The 21,931-nt window shown below is 34.1% G+C and overlaps 1 protein-coding gene across 1 annotated transcript; it reads left to right on the top strand.

Moving 5' to 3' along the window:
• LOC109347545 lies at positions 1,175-6,420 on the top strand. The gene is made up of 4 exons (XM_019587456.1): positions 1,175-1,273; positions 2,503-2,789; positions 2,880-3,001; positions 6,070-6,420. Exons 2-4 carry the CDS (start codon positions 2,507-2,509, stop codon positions 6,232-6,234), a joined length of 570 nt encoding a protein of 189 aa, XP_019443001.1. The 5' UTR covers positions 1,175-1,273; positions 2,503-2,506; the 3' UTR covers positions 6,235-6,420.

Below are 21,931 nucleotides of genomic sequence, written 5' to 3'. Positions count from 1 at the left end.
ACACTATCCTCATATTAGGTAATAGTTCAATAAGCATTATTTGTGACTTCACAACAAATTATGCATCAGTCAAACTTTTTAGGAACTTATCACTTTATCATTTCACACTTACTAATGCATAGAAAGTGCATTGAACATCACAAGGTCAGTTATGCATAGAAAGTGCATTGAACATCACAAGGTCAGTTAGGGAGAGATCTAAAATTATCCAATTCATCTTATAGGATATTTAATTGAGTGAAGTAATTGGTGATATTCAATTCTCCTTGACCAAAGTTTGATATAGATTCTTATAATTCTACTATTCTACACAAACTACCTAGGGAAAATCTTTCCCTTAGCACATCCGAATTATAAGAAGCTTTATCAATTCAGAGAATGCTTTGTGAAAATGTCATTGGTTCTTTCCCAAACAGGATAACTTGGACCATTTTTTATGACACTTATATGTAATCATCCATAAATCATAGCTTCTGTTTTGAGATTAGACTCATCATCATTAATCTTGTCCATTGGTGGTAATTTTCTCCATTCAACAATGGAGAAACAAAGGCAATAGCAAGGTTTTTTGAAAAGTGAACATAGAAAGGTGAAGATGGATCTTGTGATAGATTGATATGTTGATTTGAAGAGGGAACGAGGGTACTTACCATTGTTGTAAGGATAGGTGAATGTGAATGAGAAGATGGAAAGCAAATGCAAAGATGAAGAAATGCACCACTAGGGTTTTGTATCACAATGTAACTAGCATTTTCTTTTTGTGATGTATGTATGTGTTGTGCTTGCCTTTGTTGACGACCAAGGAAATAAAAAACAATATTTTGATCCTTTTTTGACATGCTGATTTTGCAAAGTTGTATGTGTAGGCACATGTCAATGAAAATGTTAATTATGTCAAACCTTTACTAAAGACATGGAAAGAGAAACTACTTTGTCCGACATTTAAAATAGTAAGAGACTTAGGTAAGAAGTTATTTTTTTTCAAAATACTAAAACTATGAAATATATTTTCTATACCACAATAATATATTACTTGTTGTAATTGATAAATTAATTTTTTATTTAAATAATTAGTTTTCAACCCATCATAGTATCATACACTTATTTTTTGGGCCAAAGTAATCTTTTCTGAGTGCAGAAATAGCCCAGCATCAGTCACCACTACCCACCTACTTTCCTCAAACCCGCCGTTCACTGCTCCATCTCCGACCCTCACTACCACTTTCCAACCGCTCAACCTCTCATCAGTCACGACGTAACAACCGTCCCTTCGGTATGATACTACTTGTACTTAAACAAAACACTTCTTTCGGTACAACCCTTTCTATTGTTTCTATTGAATATTCATATCCATATTGTATATGAGTATTCGATTTACATTTGTCTATTATCGTGTATTTTGGAAAGTTGTCTTTAAAAATGTTTACGTTATGTCAAATTTGTTTGTTTCTCAAGTTTAGTGTTTTAACGCGCTGTACGTTACCTGTTCGATAAAATGTTAAGTGCTGTGTATGCCATGCTTTTACTTCTAGTTTCTTATGGTTCTTTTATATGTTCGACACCCCTGGTAGAGATCCATAATCTCATTATAGTGAATGAGAACCAATTTATTGGAATTAGTTTAAAGCATATATGTAAGAAGTGGATCATTTTACTCATCATTTCTTTGGGAGTCTATCCACTATAAGTTAAAACAACTTATTCCTCATCCATTTAATGAAAATTTAATGGTTCATATGATTTGAATTAGCCAATAAATCTGAACTATTAGTAGAGATGGCAAAACGGGTCGCCCGACCCATTTAGCCCGCACCTGTAAATGCCCGCAAAAATTTAAGCGGGCACGGGACAAAATTCAATGCCCTGCCCTTTTAAAACGGCTAACAAACTTGCGGGTGCCCCGTGGGCATTGTTGAATAATTAAAAAAAAATCATATAATAAATGAAATGAAATTAAATAAAGTAGTTGAAGATAAAAAGTTAACATTTTTTTTATATGTACATTGGTTTACAATTTTTTAGGGAATAAAAATCACATTAAATCATAACTTATTTAAAATTTTCTTATTTTTTTCTTAAATTATATTTACGGGCCACCCATGGGCCGCTCGCATGCCCAACAGAAATGCCCACAAACTTGGTGGCAAAACAAACCAAGAATAAAAATCACACTACATCATAACTTCTTTAAAGTTTCCTTATTTTTTTCTTAAATTATATTTATGGGCCGCCTACGGGCTGCTCGCATGCCCAACAGAAATGCCCACAAACTTGGTGGCAAAACAAACCAAGAAAAACGGGCAAACGGACAAAAATTGTATGTACCGTTCGCAAAGAAAATGCAGGCTATACAGGCGCGTCTGCGGTCAATGACCGTTTTACCATGTATAACTATTAGTTTTGTTTCAAAAAATAATTAATGGATGGAAACAATTCAGTATTGTTGCAAGTCTAGGTTATTCTTTCGATCTGTGTGTGTTTGAACCAGATATCATAAAACAGAGAAATGGGATTTGGAGCCCTGAGGAACATTGTTCGTCCTATCTCACTCTCATCAGTGAGAACCTTCACGTCACGAATCTCTACAAGCCCTTTGACGCCACTGTTTCGTGCCACTTTTGCATCTCAAAAACCTGATCTCCGCTTCCTCCTCAGTGGGGCCTCTCCCTGCAAACCGCCACAATGGCTTCCTATTTGGAATCAGTTCCATAGCTTGACGGACACACGCTTACCCAAGAGACGACCCTCTGATAAACCCCGTCGAAAGAGGGCCAGCTTGAAACCCCCTGGTATGTGCATCCCCTTTTCAGTTATCATGGTTTCATTTTTAAATCTGATCTTATATAGTTGAAATATTTTTTTATTTTTAAATGGTTTAGGGCCTTATGCTTGGGTTCAGTATACGCCGGGTGAACCCATACTTCCAAATAATCCCAATGAAGGGAGTGTCAAGAGGAGGAACGAAAAGAAACGCATGAGGCAGCGTCGTGCCTTTATATTGGTGCGCTCTCTCAATCACATTTACACTTAATGCATCGAGTTTTGGATGGTTTATAAGTATTACTGACTATGTTTTCTGTTTATTTCAAAACACAATGACAACCTTTTTTTTATTCTGAATTTGTCTCATTATAAGAGTCACCATAGATGAAAACCTTTTAATTAGAGAAGATTTGCTTGTTTACTATTGAACATTTGTTTTTTTTCAAACATAGTTTATTTTAGAAATTTGTAAATTTGTCCATGAAGCAACCATAATCCCTACTGCTTCATCTTTCATCTTTATAGTATAATAAGGTGAATGAGTTTGGAAGTTGGAATAGTGGTGTTGGCTATAGTGTAATTTAATGTGAAAATTTATTCACGACAATCAAGCCTTACTTCAACTGGGGTTGACTACATAGATCGAATAAAGCCATAATTATCTATCATAAATCATGTCCATTGGCAAAACATTGATTTCTAAATCTTCCCTAATCGTTTTCCTTAAGGTTTTTCTTGGTCTTCCTCTACCTCTAGGAATTGGACTAACCTCCTTTTGATCTACTCTCCTTACTGAAGCTTCTAATTGTCTTCTCCACACATGCCCAAAGCCTCAAACCACCTAAGATGCAATTCTAAAGCTTTTGTACAATAGGAGCTACTCTAACTTTCTTCATAATGCATTCATTCCTAATCCTATTTTGTCTAGTATGTCTATTAATCCAATTCAACATTCTCACATTTATTACATTGAGTTTATTCTCTTATTAACATTTAGAATCCAACATTATTCTCATATAACATTGTAGTTGTGCAGTAAAAAAATTCCATAAGTTTGAGTTGCGCCTTTCTATCTCATATGAAACTTGAAGCACTCTACCATTTCATCCACCCTATTTGAATCATATGATTTACATCTCCTGAAATTTCACAATGATGTATGATTAACCGAAGAGGCCTAAATCGAGTGACTTGTGTTATGATATGATCTCCATTTTTACCTCCATAGTAGGGTTCGTCTGTTTATGCTAAACTTACATATATTCCACCTGACTTCGACTTATATGACATGTGCTTCTAAAACTTTTATCTATATTTCTAGCTTCTCACTTAATTCCCTTCTCGGGTCTCCAACAAGGACAATATCATCTTCGTATAGTGTTGTCAAATGACGGCCATGGTGGAAAGCGGTAGCGGTTTTGGGTAGAACGCTATTCGCCATTTGGAAAACCCTGCTAACTGGCAACGTCTGCCATTTCGTGATTTTGGGCCACCATGGCGGTGGGTGTACATGGTGATAATGGTGGACATGACATTGCTAGTAGACTCTTTGGATTAAGACTTGGGGTTTTAAGGGCAATTTTGGGTTTTGCCCAAAAATTGTAAACCCTGAATTAAATTGTGTTTCGTCTGTTTTGGAGAATCTAACCTCATTCTCCCTCTCTACTTTGTTTGTGTGTCTAATCTCTCTCTTGTTTGTCTATGTGGAGCTTTGAGTAACACTCTTAGACTGCGCTGCTCCTCTTCTGTTAATGTCTCTTTTGTTCTGTATGGCTTGTTTAAACTATAGCTTTCCATTTAACACTGTTTCACTCTCACTTCAACATTGCACTTTTGTTTTATTGCCGCCATGTCACTTACTTTGCGATTTGTACTATCTGCCAAGTTTTATCTCCCTTAAAAAACACTACTAATAATGGTATTTTTACTTGTTAACTATAGCAATTTAAGATTTTTTAAGTCATTCCCTTTCAAATTATATATAATTTTATTTTCCACCACGTCATTTACTTTGTGGCATATGCCAATTTTTATTATGAGTTTAAAATTTGTGCACTGACAGTATAAAGTTTTTTATACTGTCGACACATCATCCACCATTGATTTGTATTACTTTTGTTTGAGAGTCAATGATGGTTAATAAATCAATTGTGATGATTTGCACTGACAGTGCGTACATATTAAATCCTTTTATTATCTCCATTGAAAAACACTACTAACAGTTATATTTTTATCTCCATTAAAAGGACATCCAAAACCAATATAAATATGTAAGGACTCAATATGACCCTTCTTATTGTCTTAAAGCAATAGGAAAATCTTCTAACACCCCATCTTGTCTTGTGTTCTCACACCATTCAACCATTTTGTATATTGTATTATTATTCATTTGTCTATTGTGTGTTTGCTTTTTGGATTAGTAATATAACTTTTAGCTTGAACTAACTTCTGCTATCTAAGTGCTCTCTGGTTGAGTTAACCAACATGAATTTTGCATCTAACCCGTTGCTTATATTCTCACTTCTAGAACTTTATAGCAAAAATGAAAACAATAATCCCCTCCACAAAATTTCCAACTCTTTCCCTTGAAAGCATTTGCCTCGTTTTATATTCTTTGACTGATTACTTTGTTAGTAGACTTTTGCTTTGTTTGAGAATTGCATGCAGTGTAGTAATGTTGTACTTCTGTGACCTAGTTAAACATTTTTTTTGAAAAATACAATGAATTCTATTTTACTAGATTAGTTGGTGCAAATGTTAAATACAGCTATTTTAATACGGTGAAACATTATTTATTTTGTACTGAATGTCAAAAGTATGCAATTTTCATGATTGAAGCCATAAAATAAGCACAGCTTAGGAATTCAAATTTTATAACCAAGGGAGCTGACCTGTATCTATGTTTAAAGGTATTACTTTAGATCATTATTTGGTTCTGGATTTTAACATAACTGTGGAATACAATGGCATTGTGTGGATACAATTGACTATCCTATCAATCAAAGTAAGATGGTTTATTTTGCAGCTTCACAGTTTGTTGTGGCTAAATGGAGTTTGTTACTTTAGCTATGTCTAAGATAAGCTGAAGCGTTTTCCCCAAAATTTGACCAAGTATCTGTGTTATGTTTACATTGATTTCTAATTTTGTAAACTAGAAATTTTTCTTAGGTATTTGTCCAAAATCTTCCTCTTGAAATTTGGACATAATGGGTTTTATATCAAGCCGATAAGCTTATATCTGATACTATGTTGATAAAAGTTTTCCACCTAAGTTAAATTACGTTCATTGAACTCTTGCATTTTCAGTCGGAAAAGAAGAAAAGGACTGCTCAGATGCAAGAGGCTAAACGGAAGAAAAACATTCAGAGGGTAGAGCGTAAAATGGCTGCAGTTGCAAGGGAAAGAGAGTGGGCAGAAAGACTAGCTCAGTTGCAGCGACTTGAGGCAGAGAAGAAAACATCAGTGGCTTGAATTTGTTTGGACCTTAATTTACAATTGGTAAAATGCGATTTAGTTTTTGAGATTTGAAGTTTGAACTCTCTATACACTGTTACTGTATCTTCTATCTAATTTTATGTTTTCTGTCAAGTGGTTGACCATGTGCCTTATTTTAAGGATTTCCCCCCTCAAGTTTGAGTACAAACTTCCCCTTGCTTTACAACCCCCTCCCCCTTCCTGGAGAGTAAATACTATATCCACCTCCATTTTTCAAGAAATGATGAATTATTTTTGTTTAATGTTAATAAATTTGTGTCGTTTGATCTATGTAGTCGACTCCACCTAATGTGATAAAGGGTTGGGTGGTGTTATTGTACTATTCCTTGTCGTACAAGGTGGGTTTAGATGTATCCATATGCATGTGGAACTTGAATATTGCCTCTTCTCGTTGCATTTAAGAATCCTAGTAACCTTTCCACAATTTATAGGTTTTGTTGCCTATATTCGGCTCATAGTCATACCATGTGACTCTGCATTGTGTAGGACAAGGTTTTCCACTGCTCCTGGCTAGTAGGTTAGTCGAAATCAGCTAGTCTCGTTAATTGTGTATCTTTATCTGCTCTAGTCTGCATAAAAGAAACATTCCAATGTATATGACTATAGTATATAACATCCTAGTCTTGACATGCGACCTCTATGAGTCAATGAATTTACTGAGTGTGCCAACCTTCAAAAGCTTAAATAACGCCTGACCTTAGACTTATAGTCAATAGCTTAGTGGTAGTCACGAGTTTGAGTCACGGAGGTTCCATTTGAGGGTAATAAAATACAGTAGAGAGTATCTAAGTTTGAAGGGTGGTACGTTTTGTAAATTCATAAGTGATAGAGGTCGCATGTCAAGGCTGAGGTATTATTATATAATTTTTGCATTTTCACCTAATGAATTTGTGATATGTTGGCCGATGCTCATAAGCATGATTAAAGTAGAATATATCTTTATAATGGCTTATTAGCTTGTTTCTCTGTCGCACCAAATTTTTATGTGAAATTAATTAAACAGTGAAAGTACTACCGCGACAGGGAACATAAACTTAATATGTTCATGTCTGTGCAGACTCTCACTTTTTTTAGTTCTTACAGTGTTTTTGAAAACTACCCTCATCTAAATTGTTTCTTATAATGGTCAAAACTAACAATTTCATAACAACTAACAATTATCAATTAAGTTAATATTAAAATATATTGTTTTACATAAAATGTCAAAATTTCAATTTTTTTATCGTATATGTTAAATAACTTCTAGAATATAAGAAAGCGCGTATGGGCATCTCAATTTAACTTTAAAAACTGTGTATGGTAGTAATAAAGCTATTATTTATTAGTTTAAAAATATTAAAACATTTCCAATAGTTGCACCTCTTCAGCAGCTGAAGCTCTTTCCTACGTCACTTAAGGGAAAAAACTTGCCATTGAAGAACTTTGCTCATAGAAACTAAACAAAAGGGTCCCTTCCCTCGGTGTTTATTAGATAAAGAATTGAGTAAAGAACTGTTTTGTTTCTTCAAAATATTTGTAAGGACTAATTTGGTTCTTTTTGGAAAATTGAAAATCTCAAAGTGGTTCTAAAAAAATATCAAATGTAAGTTAAATTAATCATTTCTATGATCTCTTATATGTATTATTTTGATTCATATTTGCGACATTTGAGTACTACTTTAAATTTTTATATCTTGGGAATTAAATTGGTTCAAGTGAAAATTTGTAGGTATCAAACTAAACATTTACTCTAAAGAATATGTTTTGTTAAAAATTTGCCACCATAACCATGTGTGACACAAATTTAGTGAAAAAAATTAGAGTATATAGTATTATTCTTCGTCATACAAAATACTAAACTCCCTATATTCACTAAATATCTTGGAGACAACACATTCTAATAGTAACACTGCGTTGCAAATTTGTTGAATGTCAATCTCACCATTCTTTGAGGTCATGCGTGTAAATGATTTTTTTGTGTAATGTGTTTGGTTCTCTCTCGTTTTGATCTATTTGTCCTTAAATTGTGCCATGCATGCTGCATTGTACTCATACAATATTGTTCGTATTTCTTTCTTTGAGGATATACAACATTTTCCCTGAATATATTGATATATCCATCTCAATCAAACATATTTTCGACTTGCCTCATTAATAGCTATTATCTCTGCATGATTTAAAGAGATGCCGACTATAGTAGGTAACTTGCATTGGATAAATTATAGCTAAAGGGTAGATTAGCCAAAAAAAAGAACGAGTTGCATAATTATTCATAGGAAAGAGGATTTGAAGTGTGTTTTGTGTGAAGATCAATGTGAATCGATAGACCACCCGTTTTTCACATGTATATTTACATCAAATGTTTGGAATTTTTTTTACTTTTGGCATCAGATTTTAATGCATCTTCGGCTCAGAGCATCTACAATGGTACAACCCATTTTTCGTTCTTAAATGGGTTCCATTAATTGTTTTATATTTGTTTACATATTTCAACAACTTAAGTCAAAATCATCTTCAATAGTGTAACTCTATTTCCGTTCATAAATGGACCTCACATTTACCTTCTTCTTCCCTTTTACTTTATTTTATTTAATATTGATTTCTTCTCTCTCTTCTAACAATTTTTTTTCAATTTTTTTTCATTTTTTAATGCTATCTCAACTATAAGAATTGTGCCTATTTTGTTCACGGTTGTGAAATAAACACAAGAATGGTTCTTCTCTAATGATGAAATTGGAATAATAACGTTCTTATTTGGCTATGAACTTAGTTTTTCATCATTATGGGTGCTCTAAACAATTTTCTCTAGCTTCATGATTCTAAGGTGTAAAAATAGATTGAGGAGAAATTTTTGGAAAATGTTATGGTCCATTTCTATGTGTTCTATTTATATTATACGAAAGAGACAATATTCCAAAAAAAAAAGAATGTCAATAATGTTCAATTAGTGGACTTAATTCAAATCAGATATTACACGCACATGTAGTTTGGACTGAATTTGTTGTTTTTATACAATGGTGCATATAGACCATTTGTCTAGTAGTCAGAATAGGTTATAATTGTTTTTTCTTATATTTGAATAAATATCCCTTATACTCCTTTAATACATTCTTTTGCTTAAAAAAGGTTTGTTTTTAGAATACCACAATATGGTTCTACGGCGACATGTAAAAAAATTAACTAGTTTGACATCGTTCTTTATTTGAAACAAACAAATATCTAGTATTCAGATAACCAATTATTTATGAATTTGATTCATAGCAGTAAAATGAGCCCATATCAAATGTGTGAACATGTTAAAGTCACTGATATCATTCTCCACATATCATCTTCCTAGATTTAAATAACTTTGAAGATGGCACATGATCTCATCCATAAAAGGCTTTATACGAATCAGAAGAACTTTCATAACTAAGCCTGGGTTGAAGGCATAGTTTGGTACGAAAGTGGTTGAAGGCAGTTTTGGGAGAGGTTTAGTAAAGATATCTGCAACTTGGCCAGTGGTGGAAATATATTGAGTGACAATCAATCCAAGTGTAACCTGTTCACGCCCAAAATGGTAGTATAACTCAATATGTTTTCTACAAGCATGAAACACATGGTCAATAATCATATGAAGAGCAATTAGGTTGTCATGGTAGAGAATTGGAGGGGAAGTAAGTGAAATATAGAGATCATTGAAGAGGAATTTCAGCCGTGTAAGTTCAGCTGCGATGTTGGCCATTGCATGATATTCTGCTTCAGTGCTTGAGCATGAGAAGGTATAAAGATCAAGTGCAATATTGGAATTAAAGAAGAGACCTAAATTAATAGTTCCTTTGACATATCATTTTTTTTATCGGCAAATGTTACTATGTTAGTTGTTAATATGTTAGTATTTGTTGTGGGTGAGACTCCACCCTCAACCTCCTACGCCATACCATTTCTTACGATTACGAGGTTCATTTGAATATAAAATTCAATCCTGGAAATACAACATCCCGCTTTTTTTTACTACCCAAGGTTTCAATATATTTAGAAATCGAGAAATTTCTAGTGGAGCGGGTGCTATCCGAGAACAATTAGCCGATCTAGAAACCAGAATGGATGGTTTTTTGTTGTAGGTGAGACTCCACCCTCAAACTCTTACGCCCTAGCATCAAACTACCCTTGTAACTCCCATTTTTTGTTGATGGTGGGACTCGAACCCACAACCTCCCGCACTCCATTCCTTGTGACCGTCCTCTTTACCATCAGACCACCTTATGACTCCCTTCCTTTGACATATCTTAAAATATGTTGAACCATTTTTAAATGTAAAACATTAGGAGCATGCATAAATAGAGACACATAATTAACACTATATGAAAGATCAGGGCAATGAAAGTGAGGTATTATAGAGCTCCAACAAGACCACGAAAATAACTTGGGTCTTCTATAAGGGTGTTATTAGAAGTGGTTTTGGTTTTGGTTTCAAGAGGAGTACTCATTGGTTTACAATCAACCATGCTTGCTCGTTCAAGGATAGTAAAGGCATAATGCAATTGAGACAAGTGGAGGCCATCACTTGTTGGAGAGATTTCAACACCAAGGAAGTGATAAAGTGTGCCTAAGTCCTTCATGGAAAATTAAGTTATGAAAAGTTGTATGAAGTGTGAAACCAAATATGTAGAGGATCATATAAGGAGAATATCATCGACATAAAGAAGAAGAATAAATGAGTCTATGTTAGAGTGTAAAATAAATAAAGAATGATCTACCAAACTACAAAAGAAACCATATTTAACAAGGAAAACACTAAATCAGTCAAACCAAGTACGAATGGATCGATTTAAGCCTAACCGGTTTTACATTAAAATCGGATTGAGTTGGTTCGAATCGATCGATTTAAGCCTAAAATCTGCAACTCAGATGGTCGAACTGATTGGACCGCCCGACTCAATAAAAAAAATATTTGTTCTAAAACCAATCAAAATAAAGTTGTTTTAAGATGAAAAAAACTTTTAACTTATTTGTAATTATATTTGTCATTAACTTATATTATAGCAAAATTTTCATTGTTTAATTAAATTTTAAACCTATGTGCATTTTTATTGCAATTAAAGCATAATACATATGTTGTTTGACGGCATTTCCAACTTGTTTGTGACATTTTATAGTAGTAAAATATTCTTTGTTGATAATTTAATTAGGTATGATAATATTTTTAAATTTGAAATATAGAGTTATTAAATAATGTTACGATGTTAACTAATATTATGAATTTTTTAGAATTTTTAATGTAAATAGAGTCAACCAATCTAACCATTGACTCAATGCCCTCACTGAATCATTGACCAGTCCGAGTTTAATAACGTTAGTCCAATAGGCCATTTAAGAATAAGTGCTATAGTGATGATCATGTGAATTGTTCCAAGTTTGATGAGGAGAGAATTTTTAATGTAGTCTACCCCATCAACTTGGTGGTAACCCTTTAGAACAAGTCAAGCTTTGAGACGATCAAGTGACCCATCTGGTTGGAGTTTTGACTTGAAGACTCAATTTGGACCAATGACATGCATATTAGAGGTACGAGGGACAAGTTCCTAAGTATGATTTCTATGTAGAGTATTAAGTTCTTCTTTCATAGCTGCCTTCCAACCAGGACGAGTAAGAGCTGAACGAATATTATGTGGTTCACGAGGAATTGTGTTAGAGGACGTGGAGATTAAGGCATACTTTGGATTGGGTTTTATAATCCCTCATTGTGATCAAGTAACCATTTGAGGTTGGAATTGTTCTAGAGAAGGTGAACCCGTTGTAGAAGTAAGAAGCTCATTTTGTGATACTGATATAGACGAGTCAAGCTCAAGTGCACCTTGCGGAGATGGAGATTGATCTATGATCTCAATTTCTGGCTAGTAGGGTTCTTCTAATTGATGACGAGACTTAGACATGTAAGTCGGGTGGTCTCCGAAAGTAGAAGTGGAAGAAACAACAAGTTGTAAAACAAGAGTGTGCATATAATTTGTTGGCATAGGATTGGTGGATGGTGGAGGAGAAGTTGTTATTTTATCTGCATAAGACTTGGAGGCAATGTTAGGGAGCCACGAGAAACTTCTTGGTAGAATGATGAAAAAACTTATATCCTTTGTAAGTATCACTATATCTAGAGATGGCAAAACGGGCCGCCCGACCAGTTTTGCCAGCACCCGCAAATGCCTGCAAAAATTTAAGCGGGCGTGGGCATGCCCGTATTAGTTAACGGACAAAATTCAATGCCCTGCCCATTTTAAAACGGGCTTAGGAGCTTGCGAGCGGCTCGCGGACATTGTTGAATAATTAAAATAATAAAAAAATTCACATAATAAATGAAATGAAATTAAATAAAGTAGTTGTAGATAAAAAATTAACAAAATTTTTGATATTTTATATGAAGTTTAACAAATTACATTAGATTACAATTTTTTTTAGGGATTAAAAGTCATATTACATCATAACTTATTTAAAATTTTCTTACTTTTTCTTTAAATTATGTGTATGGGCCGCCCGCATGCCCAACGGAAATGCTCACAAACTTAGTGGGCAAAATTTGTATGCCCTGCCCATACAAAAATGCGGGCTATGCGGGTGCGCCCGCGGACAATGCCCATTTTGCCATCTCTAACTATATCCTACAAAGATGCAAAGAGTAGTTTTGCATCAAAATTATGGCATCATGTATCCTAAGTGTAAGGGAAACATTTAGAGCGAAAGACACGAAGTGAGGAATAATCAGGATGTGTGCCATATGATGTTGCAAAATTAAGGGTAGAAGATGCTAATCTATTAAGAAGATAAACAACTGTTTGGAAAGCTTCAACCCATAAAAATAAGGGGCACTATTCTGTAATATCATAGTCATACCTAGCTCAAGGATTATTCTATGACGCCTTTTAACCATACATGTTTGTTCGGGCGTATATGGGCAGGATACTTGATAAATAAAACCTGTTAAGCGAAAATGAGATAACAATTTGGAGTTTATGATTTCACCTACTCCATTAGAATGAAAAACCTTGATTTGTTTACTGAATTGTCGACTAACATACATTTCAAATGCTAAGTATGTATCAAATAAAACATATTTATCTTTCAAAGGAATAATCCATGTGTATTTAGAAAAATCATCAACCAAACAAACATAATATTTGAAATGTCCAATAGATAAAATAGGAACAAGTCCTCATAAATCACAATGTCTTTTTTCAAAGATGCCAACACTAGAATGTTTAGAAATAGAGAAAGATAATTTACTAAGCTTTCCTAATTGGAAACTATCACAAAGATGCACATATTTTACATTTCCAACTATGTCAATTAGCCCTTTATTCTTAAGAACTCGTAAAGCCAACATTTGAGGATGTCATAATCGTTGATGCCAAAAATTTGCTGAGCCAAATTTGAAGCGATGGGAGAAATGCAATTCTGGTGAAGTGGAGAGAACATATAAATCACCCTTGCGTCTCCCTGTGATCATTGGATAGCCTGTTTCCCGTTCCTTAATACAAAAATCAACATTAGAAAATTCACAATTAACATGAAACAATTTTGTTAATTGACTTATGGAAAGTAAATTCTTTGATAAATTTGGAACTATGAGAACATCACGGAGAGGTAATGTGATATCTCTTTGATTAATACAAGAGTTACTAATACCAACAATTGATAAAACAGAACCATCACCAGTAAGAACCAAATTTGAACCCATATATTTATGAATATTGTTTAGCATACCTGACTTGTCATATGGGTGGATGCTCCTATGTCTGAATTCCATTTTATTTCTGCAATGGTATTGTCCAAGGTAAAGGCTGCAAGTTCTTGTGGTAGATCATCCGATTGAGTAGGTTTCTTAGGTACTCACTAACAAATTTTTGCTATATGACCTATTACATCACAATATTGACATTTTTCATCATGATAGAGATCTCGTTCTGCAGATGTCATTTGACGCTCTCCTAGTGGTGGAGGGCGTTTGGTTTGAGTGGTTGCGCTCGATTTTGGTTGTTGGGCCTGAAATCCTCTTCCAATAGATGTGAAACTGCGAGAATTCCCATGATTTCATGAGTTTGATTGGTATGGTCGATGTTGTTGGCCATAAAATTCCATGTGGGGAGTGAATGATGTTGGTATGTTAGCACGATCAGAGAACCAACTCCACCGTTGGTCAAGACTTTGGAGTTGTGAAACCAATTCAACATATGATGGTTGTGGTAGCTTCAACATAGTTGTCGTGAATGTTTCATACTAAGGGCCAAGACTAGTAAGAAGATATAATACATTTTCTTTTTCTAGGATTGGTTTCCCAATAGCATTTAAACTATCACATAGGCCCTTAGAGGTTCGAACGTGTTCGATAACACTTTGGTTGTCTTCCTTACGAAGGTAAGTGATTAGTTGGCATATTGTGAACTCACGTTCTTGTCCATCACGAGCAGTGTCTAGATCAACAACAAGACCGAGAGCTTCTTCAGAGAATGTTTCTATTATCCATCCTCGTTGGAGGCAATATGCCTTGCGCCATGTAATGTAAGCATCAATTAAGTTTGGAATGAAATTTTCTATGTCTATGGTATTGTCTGAATTTTGTGTTGTATATTGGTCAAAAACAAGATCTTCATTGCTTAGGTGATCAACTAGATCTTGACTCTCTGCAAGAGCCAAAGCTTGCTCACGCCATAATGGATAGTTTGTTGCATTCAGTTTGAGTGTGATGAAATTGCCAACATTGAGAGACATAGAAGTCATAGTAGCAGCATTGGGGGTGTTCACAAAGGCTCTAGATACCATAAAGAAGAATTGAAATGTTGTAGATTTTTTTTATTACACTTGATTGTAAACATGAATAAAAATGATACAAAAGGATTATGATTCTTAAATAGAGAAACCTACATATAAGGAATGAATTAAAGCAATTAAATTCCATAATGGTCATGAGATACTCTCCATGATTTGAGATTGAAATAGTCTAAAGGATAGGACTTGTTGACCTCATATGATTTCCTTGATTTGTTTCCTTATAAACCAGATTCAATTTGTTGACTTTGAGAATCTTTAACCCATAATAATTCTCTAGTATTTTAGGATAGAACCCATCATCAGTAAGAACCTCACGCAAGTTATTACCAATTTTCGGAATAGTTTGAGGAACAAGAGAATTTGGTTGACAGGGATCATTAGACCTGAAAAGCTTCTTAAAAAAAGAAAAGGCTCATTTGTCCAAAATTTCATAATAGATAAGCCACTTATTTTTATTGTGATGTCTCCTTATCATTTTCTGAGTGTGAAAAAATATAATGTTACTCTCACCAAATTTAACCAATTCTATCTGGAACCAAAGTAATTTATCCTGATCAAGAATCTGGCAATACTCATGTTGGAGCTCCTTCTCAAAGATGACAAGATCAGAGGATCTATGTCCACTATGATGACTCGGAACTCCCTTTATTCTAGCCTCAAGATGCCTTCTATTTCTAAAAATGTTATTGAATACATATTTAATGAAAGGAGATGATGTGGATCTCAAACAGTTACACTACAATTTTAGGACAAGCACCGACCTAAGGATAGAGGCACACTTGAAGAATAATGGGTTATCCCGAAACCCAGCCAAAGTAAATTGTTTTAAAGATGTTTGAGTCATATAATAATCTTGATTGACTACATTTGGCTCCCACTTATAGACCTCCTATATTTCCCTTGTTTTGAGTTGTCTTAAAGAGTTTTAGTGTTGTGAATATGGGATGCCTTTGTTGCATATCAGTTGACTCACATTAGGGAAGATTGATGTAGTTTTTGGTGTGTCCAAAAGGGGACATCACATTTGGCTTGTTTTTTGATCACAAGTTGTCTTGAGAGACCTAAAAATATTTAGGAAGAAATTTTTGGATGACAATCAATTTCAAACTTCCACTTCCACTATTAAGAGCAAAAACTCCATCATCGTGAAATACTATCATATTCGTGGTTGTTATCAATTTTCACCATCAAGGTGGTGATTATTCTTCATTATTAAGTGACTGTGGAGATTTTCAAAGGATTTTAGGCTACCTACATGTGTTGCGTGAATTTGTCATCAAACCTATCATCCAAAAGGTTTTCATCATTGAAGATTACTATCCTAATGGAATCCTTTTAATTTAGTTTGGTTATTGTCAGGGAACCCGTTTCTGATATTTTTATTAGAAGAGCAATTGCTCTTAAATAGAATACAAATCTTGTAAAAGAAATCCCCATACTATTGCACACGTGGTTAATTCTTATGTTTAAGGGTTAAAACTTCCTATACAATAAATACAAAATCAGACAACTAGCCTTTCTCATTTATAGCATTTAATTCTGTATATACAAAAAAATATTATGTTATGGTCGATCCTTAAGGATTCTAACACTCCCTCTCAAGTTGGTGAGTGGATATCGTCCATTCCCAATTTGCTGATAATAGACTGAAATGTAGTACCACTTAATCAATTTGTTAGTGCATCTGCAAGTTGATTTTTAGAAGATACAAAGGCCGTACAAATCGTCCCATCATCCAACTTCTCCTTTATGAGATGTCTTTTTACTTCACTGTGCTTGGTCCTATCAACTGGATTATGTGCAATGTTTATTGCTGACTTATTGTCACAATACAATCTCATTGATTTTTCAACTCAATCTTCAGATCTTCTAGAATTATCTTTACCTATAGTAGTTCACATATACGTAAGGCCATTGCTATATATTTTACCTCTGCACTTGACCTTGTATATATAGATCTAGCATAGTCAGCATCTGAGTATTCTTCCAATGGCGTGTCCTCTCCTCTCGTAAACAAAACTCATTTTCCAGGAGTTCCTTTCAAGTACTGTAGGATGCGATAAACAGCTCGAAGATGTGTTTCTTCAGGATTATGTATAAATTGACTTACCACCCCTACTACATAGGTTATATCAGGTCTTGTGTGAGACAAGTAGATTAATTTTCCCACTAATTTCTGATATGATTCTCTGTTAACAACAACACCTCATGTTGCTTCACTCAGCTTGTGATTTTGTTCAATATGTATCTCCATAGGTTTACAACTAAGCATCCCAATTTTTGCCGATAGGTCCAACATATATTTCTGTTGAGAGATGAATATTCCATGATTAGAATGAGTAACTTCAATGCTTAGAATGTATTTAACCTTTTCTAGCTCTTTGATCTTAAATTTTTGCAGCAAGCACTTTCTTAAGGTCTCATTTCCCTTTGGATCATTTCCTGTAACAACTATATCATTTACATATATATAATAAGTGCAGTAGCTCCACCTGAGGATGAGTATTTAATAAATAAAGTTTGATCACCTTGACCTTGCTTGTATCCCATATTCTTCATAACTTTTGTAAACCTACCAAACCACGTCATAGGTGAATGTTTTAGTCCATAAAAGGCATTTTTAAGCTTACATACTTTACCTTTAACAAACTCAAACTCAAACTCAGGGCGAACCTCCATGTATATTTCCTCTTCAAGATTACATTGTAAAATGCATTTTGAACATCAAATTGCACTAAACTCCACCCATAGTTAGCTACTAGAGATAACAATATTCTAATAGTATTCATTTTGACAACAGGTGAAAAGGTTTTAGGATAATCAAATCTATATGTTTGAGTATACCCTTAGCTACTAACCTTGCCTTTATTTTTCGAAACTGGATCCTCTGTCCCTTGAAATTCCTGTCCTTGTGTCTCAATCCAATCACTCTTTGCCAACATATAAAAATAACACTTTATTTTAATTTTATTTTATAAAAATAAAATATTAAATGCATGTGTTTAAACATGAATGGTGTGGGACAGGATTGGGGACACCATTTGGGGACAGGTGATCCCCATCCTTATTTTTCTAGTGTCCCGCCAACTTTAAATTTAACTATGAAGACCCACTTACATCCAACAAGCTTTTTCCCCTTAGGTAACCAACTCCCAAGTATTGTACTTTTCTAGTGCAATCATCTCCTCCTTCTTAGCATCTATCCAATCCTTGTTGCGCAATGCTTCATCAACAGTTTTTGGGATTGTAATAGTGTGTAGGTGAGTGAGGAGGTTGCTAGATAATTTATCGTATGACACAAAACTAGATAATGGGTACCTTTTATTTTTAGTACACGTTCTAACCCCTTTCCTATTTGCAATTGGAAGATCTCCATCTTCAATGGCCCCATCTTCAATGGATATATTTAGTTCTCCTGGTCCAACACTATTAGTTTTTGGTATTTCAGATACTGGTTCAAAATTCGGGACAGGTGGAGATTGAATAATGACATTTGTCCTTATAGAGTATATTTGTAATGGACGAGTAACACCAAGAGTGTGATTTCAAATTGTTTGTGTGCTTGCAGCAGCTGGTATATGAACAAGAGTTGCCTCAAGGATAAAAATAGGTAGGGTTTGAATCAAGTTTGATTAAGGGAAGGATAGACTTTACATAAACAATTTATCCAATAGGAAAGGATAATCCTTATCTTCTATATGTGAGCTCTCCCACTGAAGATAAGGTTGGAAGAATGGGGATTTTTGATCAAAGGTGGCATCAAATGACACAAAGACCCATTTTGTTGGAGAGTCATAACACTTGTATCCTTTTTTGGTATATGAGTAACCAATAAAGATGCACTTAATATAGCCCATGAATCAAATTTCCCATGAGGATTGGGAAGAACATGGACAAATGACACACACCTAGAGTTCTGAGGGACAAGGGATATGCTGTTTTGAAGTCGGGAAAAAAATTAGAGAGAAGTTGAACAAGGTTGTTATTGTTCAATGTTTTTAGGGTACTCAGTTGATTAAATAGGTAGAGGTAAGGATAACATCTCCCCAAACTGTTTAGGAACATTTTTTTTGAGTAAAGATGTGTGGGTAACAATTACAAGATGCCCATTTTTTCATTCAACCAGGCCATTTTTTTGTGGGGTGTTAACACAAGAGGACTCATGAATGATTTCTTCATCATTGAAGAAGGAGGGTAATTTCTGGTTGAAATAATCTTTGGCATTAGTTGAACGAATTATTTTAATGTTTGACTCAAACTAATTTTTTATCATTTGGACACAATGTTTGATGACTTAGCTAACCTCCTTTTTTTGTTTCTAGAGAAACACCCATGATACTCGAGTACAATGATCAATGAATATGAGCAACCATCTTGCCCTAGATATGCTTGGAAAATTAGAAGGTCCCCATACATCACTATGTATTAAGGGTACTAAATGAAGTAACAAATGAAACAATCTGATATCAAGTTTTTGAAATAAGCTAGGGAACATAATCTTTGGGATACTAAATGTAGGGTGACCAAAAAAAAAGGTGATACAACCAATTTTTTTTATTGGATAGAGATAATTCTGATAACATTGACATAGGAGTTGGACTCTTAGTGCTGCACATCCCGTTAGTTTCTTCTAGGAAGTAGAGTCCATTCCCCTCTCTAGCAAGTCCAATCATTTTCCCCTATCCCCGATCTTGAAATTTACATATTGTAGGAGAAAATGTTATTGAGCAATGCAAATCATTTGCAAGTTTGTGATCAGAAATCAAATTTGCATACGATTTTGGCACGTGCAAGACATTTTTCAGGATTAGATTATGGTCTATGATAATATCTCCTTCTCCAGCAACTATGATATTATCACCAACTTTAGAATAGTTTTATTTACAGTTGTACAATACTTCCTTGTTTGTCTTCATCAATATGCAGTCATGACTCACTTCAGGTGTCATGGAGTTCCATAACCAAGACATTACAACAACGTCAGCCTCGTCCCATTATGCAAACATTAGATTTGACGATTTTGGGGCTTTGTCAATGGGATGACTCAATTTTCCCTTCCCTTTTAGAAAGGTATGGATAATATGGGACAATTTTAGGATGGTTTTTCCATTGAGACGCAAGTCGGGTTGAATGTTCTGCAATTCAACAGTAGCCAAATATTTGGACTAGGACAAAGCTTTTTGTGCATCAGGCATGTTTTGGATTTCAGGAATTTTTGTTGTTAAAAAATTGGCAATGCAGGCCTAGAAAAAAGAACATGATGAGAGAAAGAAAATTGTGGCAATGCAGGCCACAAGATTACACAGGTTCTTAAGGATTTTGGGGCGTTGATACCATGTTAGACAAATTGTTTCTGGTATTTTTATTAGAAGAGCATTTTCACTTAAATAGAATACAAATATGGTAAAAGAAATCCCTAAACTTGCCATACGGTTAATTTAAGGGATGGCAACAAGGCCTGGGGAAGGAGTAATGTATACATGTATCCATACCCAAACTATTTATGGGTACCCGTGCGGGTAACGGGTGTTTACGGATATCTAATGAGTTTTCAATTTTAATTATATTTTTATAATAATCAATATATAAAAATAATTATTACTTGAGTAATGTGATATTTTTGATAATTTTATGATTATAGTCTAATCACTAAAATTTATTATGAAATAATAATAAAATAGATAAAATAATGTTAAAAAAATAATAAAGTATAAAATATTTAATTAAAATATATATGCGGGTATTATGATACACATTCTTAATTATAAGATATTTTTGCGATACCCGTTGTGGGTATTTTGATAAGTACTCATGGGTCGAGTATTTTGGTCATCAGTTAATTTATATGTTTAATGGTGAATGATTCCCATACAATAAATACCAGATCAGACAGCTAGTCTTCTTCATTTATCACATTTAATTTTTTATATAGAAATATTCTATTATGGTAAATCCTCAAGGATTCTGATAGTTACAACAATGTAAAGGCCACAAAATGCCTTTAAATACGAGCCCTCATCTCCATTGTAATCAAACTTGATCTCATATATGAAAATTGAGTTTGTCCTTTTTGAAAAGATTTTGTTCTACTAGCTTCTTCCTTAAATCACTCCTTGAACTTATGAAGAATGTCATCGTTCTTGTGGCATACTAAAGGCTTATCGCCACTTAGTGTGGCGCTTGCTATCCCCTTAATCCCGATTATATTTTGTTTGTTTTATTTTTTATTTGATGGAAATCTCTTTTGGAGGATCATTGACACTACCATTCTACCATTCATGGGGAACTTATTGAATATGATGTGTATGAGTTGTAGAGTGATAACACAATTATTGGTGCAGAAACGTAAATAGTAATGTTGAGGATGAACTAGCTCAAGGAAATAAATTGAATGATGAATATCTAATGGTGCTAAAATCAAGGATGATTGATAAACTAATAGTCAAATGCACTAAACAATATGTTCAAGCAAAATATTCAAGTTATTTTTTTCAAAAAAAATCGAGGTAAATATAAAGTTCAGCTACATAGATAAGATGGCAACCCCCATAAATGGAAATGCAAGTTTTAAGAAGCCTTAAATGGCTTGTCCACTAAGTGTCTTTGGGGCAAGGAAGAGGAAAAGCTTAAAAGGTCATGTGATCCAAATGAAAACGTGTGATTAAAGTACAAATGTTCCTATCCAATAAAGATGTAGTATGGGAAATTATTTATCTTTGTGTTCTATCTTAACATTTGCACTTAACTTCCTAAAAGTATTCTAATAATAAATAAATCTCCCTCATTGGATTAACATTTTCCTCACTCTCAATCCTTTCCCACTCACAATTTTTCGACTCAATGGTGTACTCTCCATTATCCTTGAGAATAATGATTCTCTTAGTTGAGCACTCAG

Source organism: Lupinus angustifolius, chromosome LG05 (assembly GCF_001865875.1).
Source record: "Lupinus angustifolius cultivar Tanjil chromosome LG05, LupAngTanjil_v1.0, whole genome shotgun sequence".
Taxonomy (NCBI): Eukaryota; Viridiplantae; Streptophyta; class Magnoliopsida; order Fabales; family Fabaceae; genus Lupinus; species Lupinus angustifolius.
This window is presented reverse-complemented; position numbering and strand designations above follow the sequence as displayed.

Coding starts and splice junctions, on each gene's coding strand:
- LOC109347545 (XM_019587456.1), top strand. CDS start 2,507: ATGGGATTTGGAGCCCTGAGGAACATTGTTCGTCCTATCTCACTCTCA. Junction 2,790..2,879: donor GGCCAGCTTGAAACCCCCTG/GTATGTGCATCC, acceptor TAAATGGTTTAG/GGCCTTATGCTTGGGTTCAG. Junction 3,002..6,069: donor AGCGTCGTGCCTTTATATTG/GTGCGCTCTCTC, acceptor TTGCATTTTCAG/TCGGAAAAGAAGAAAAGGAC.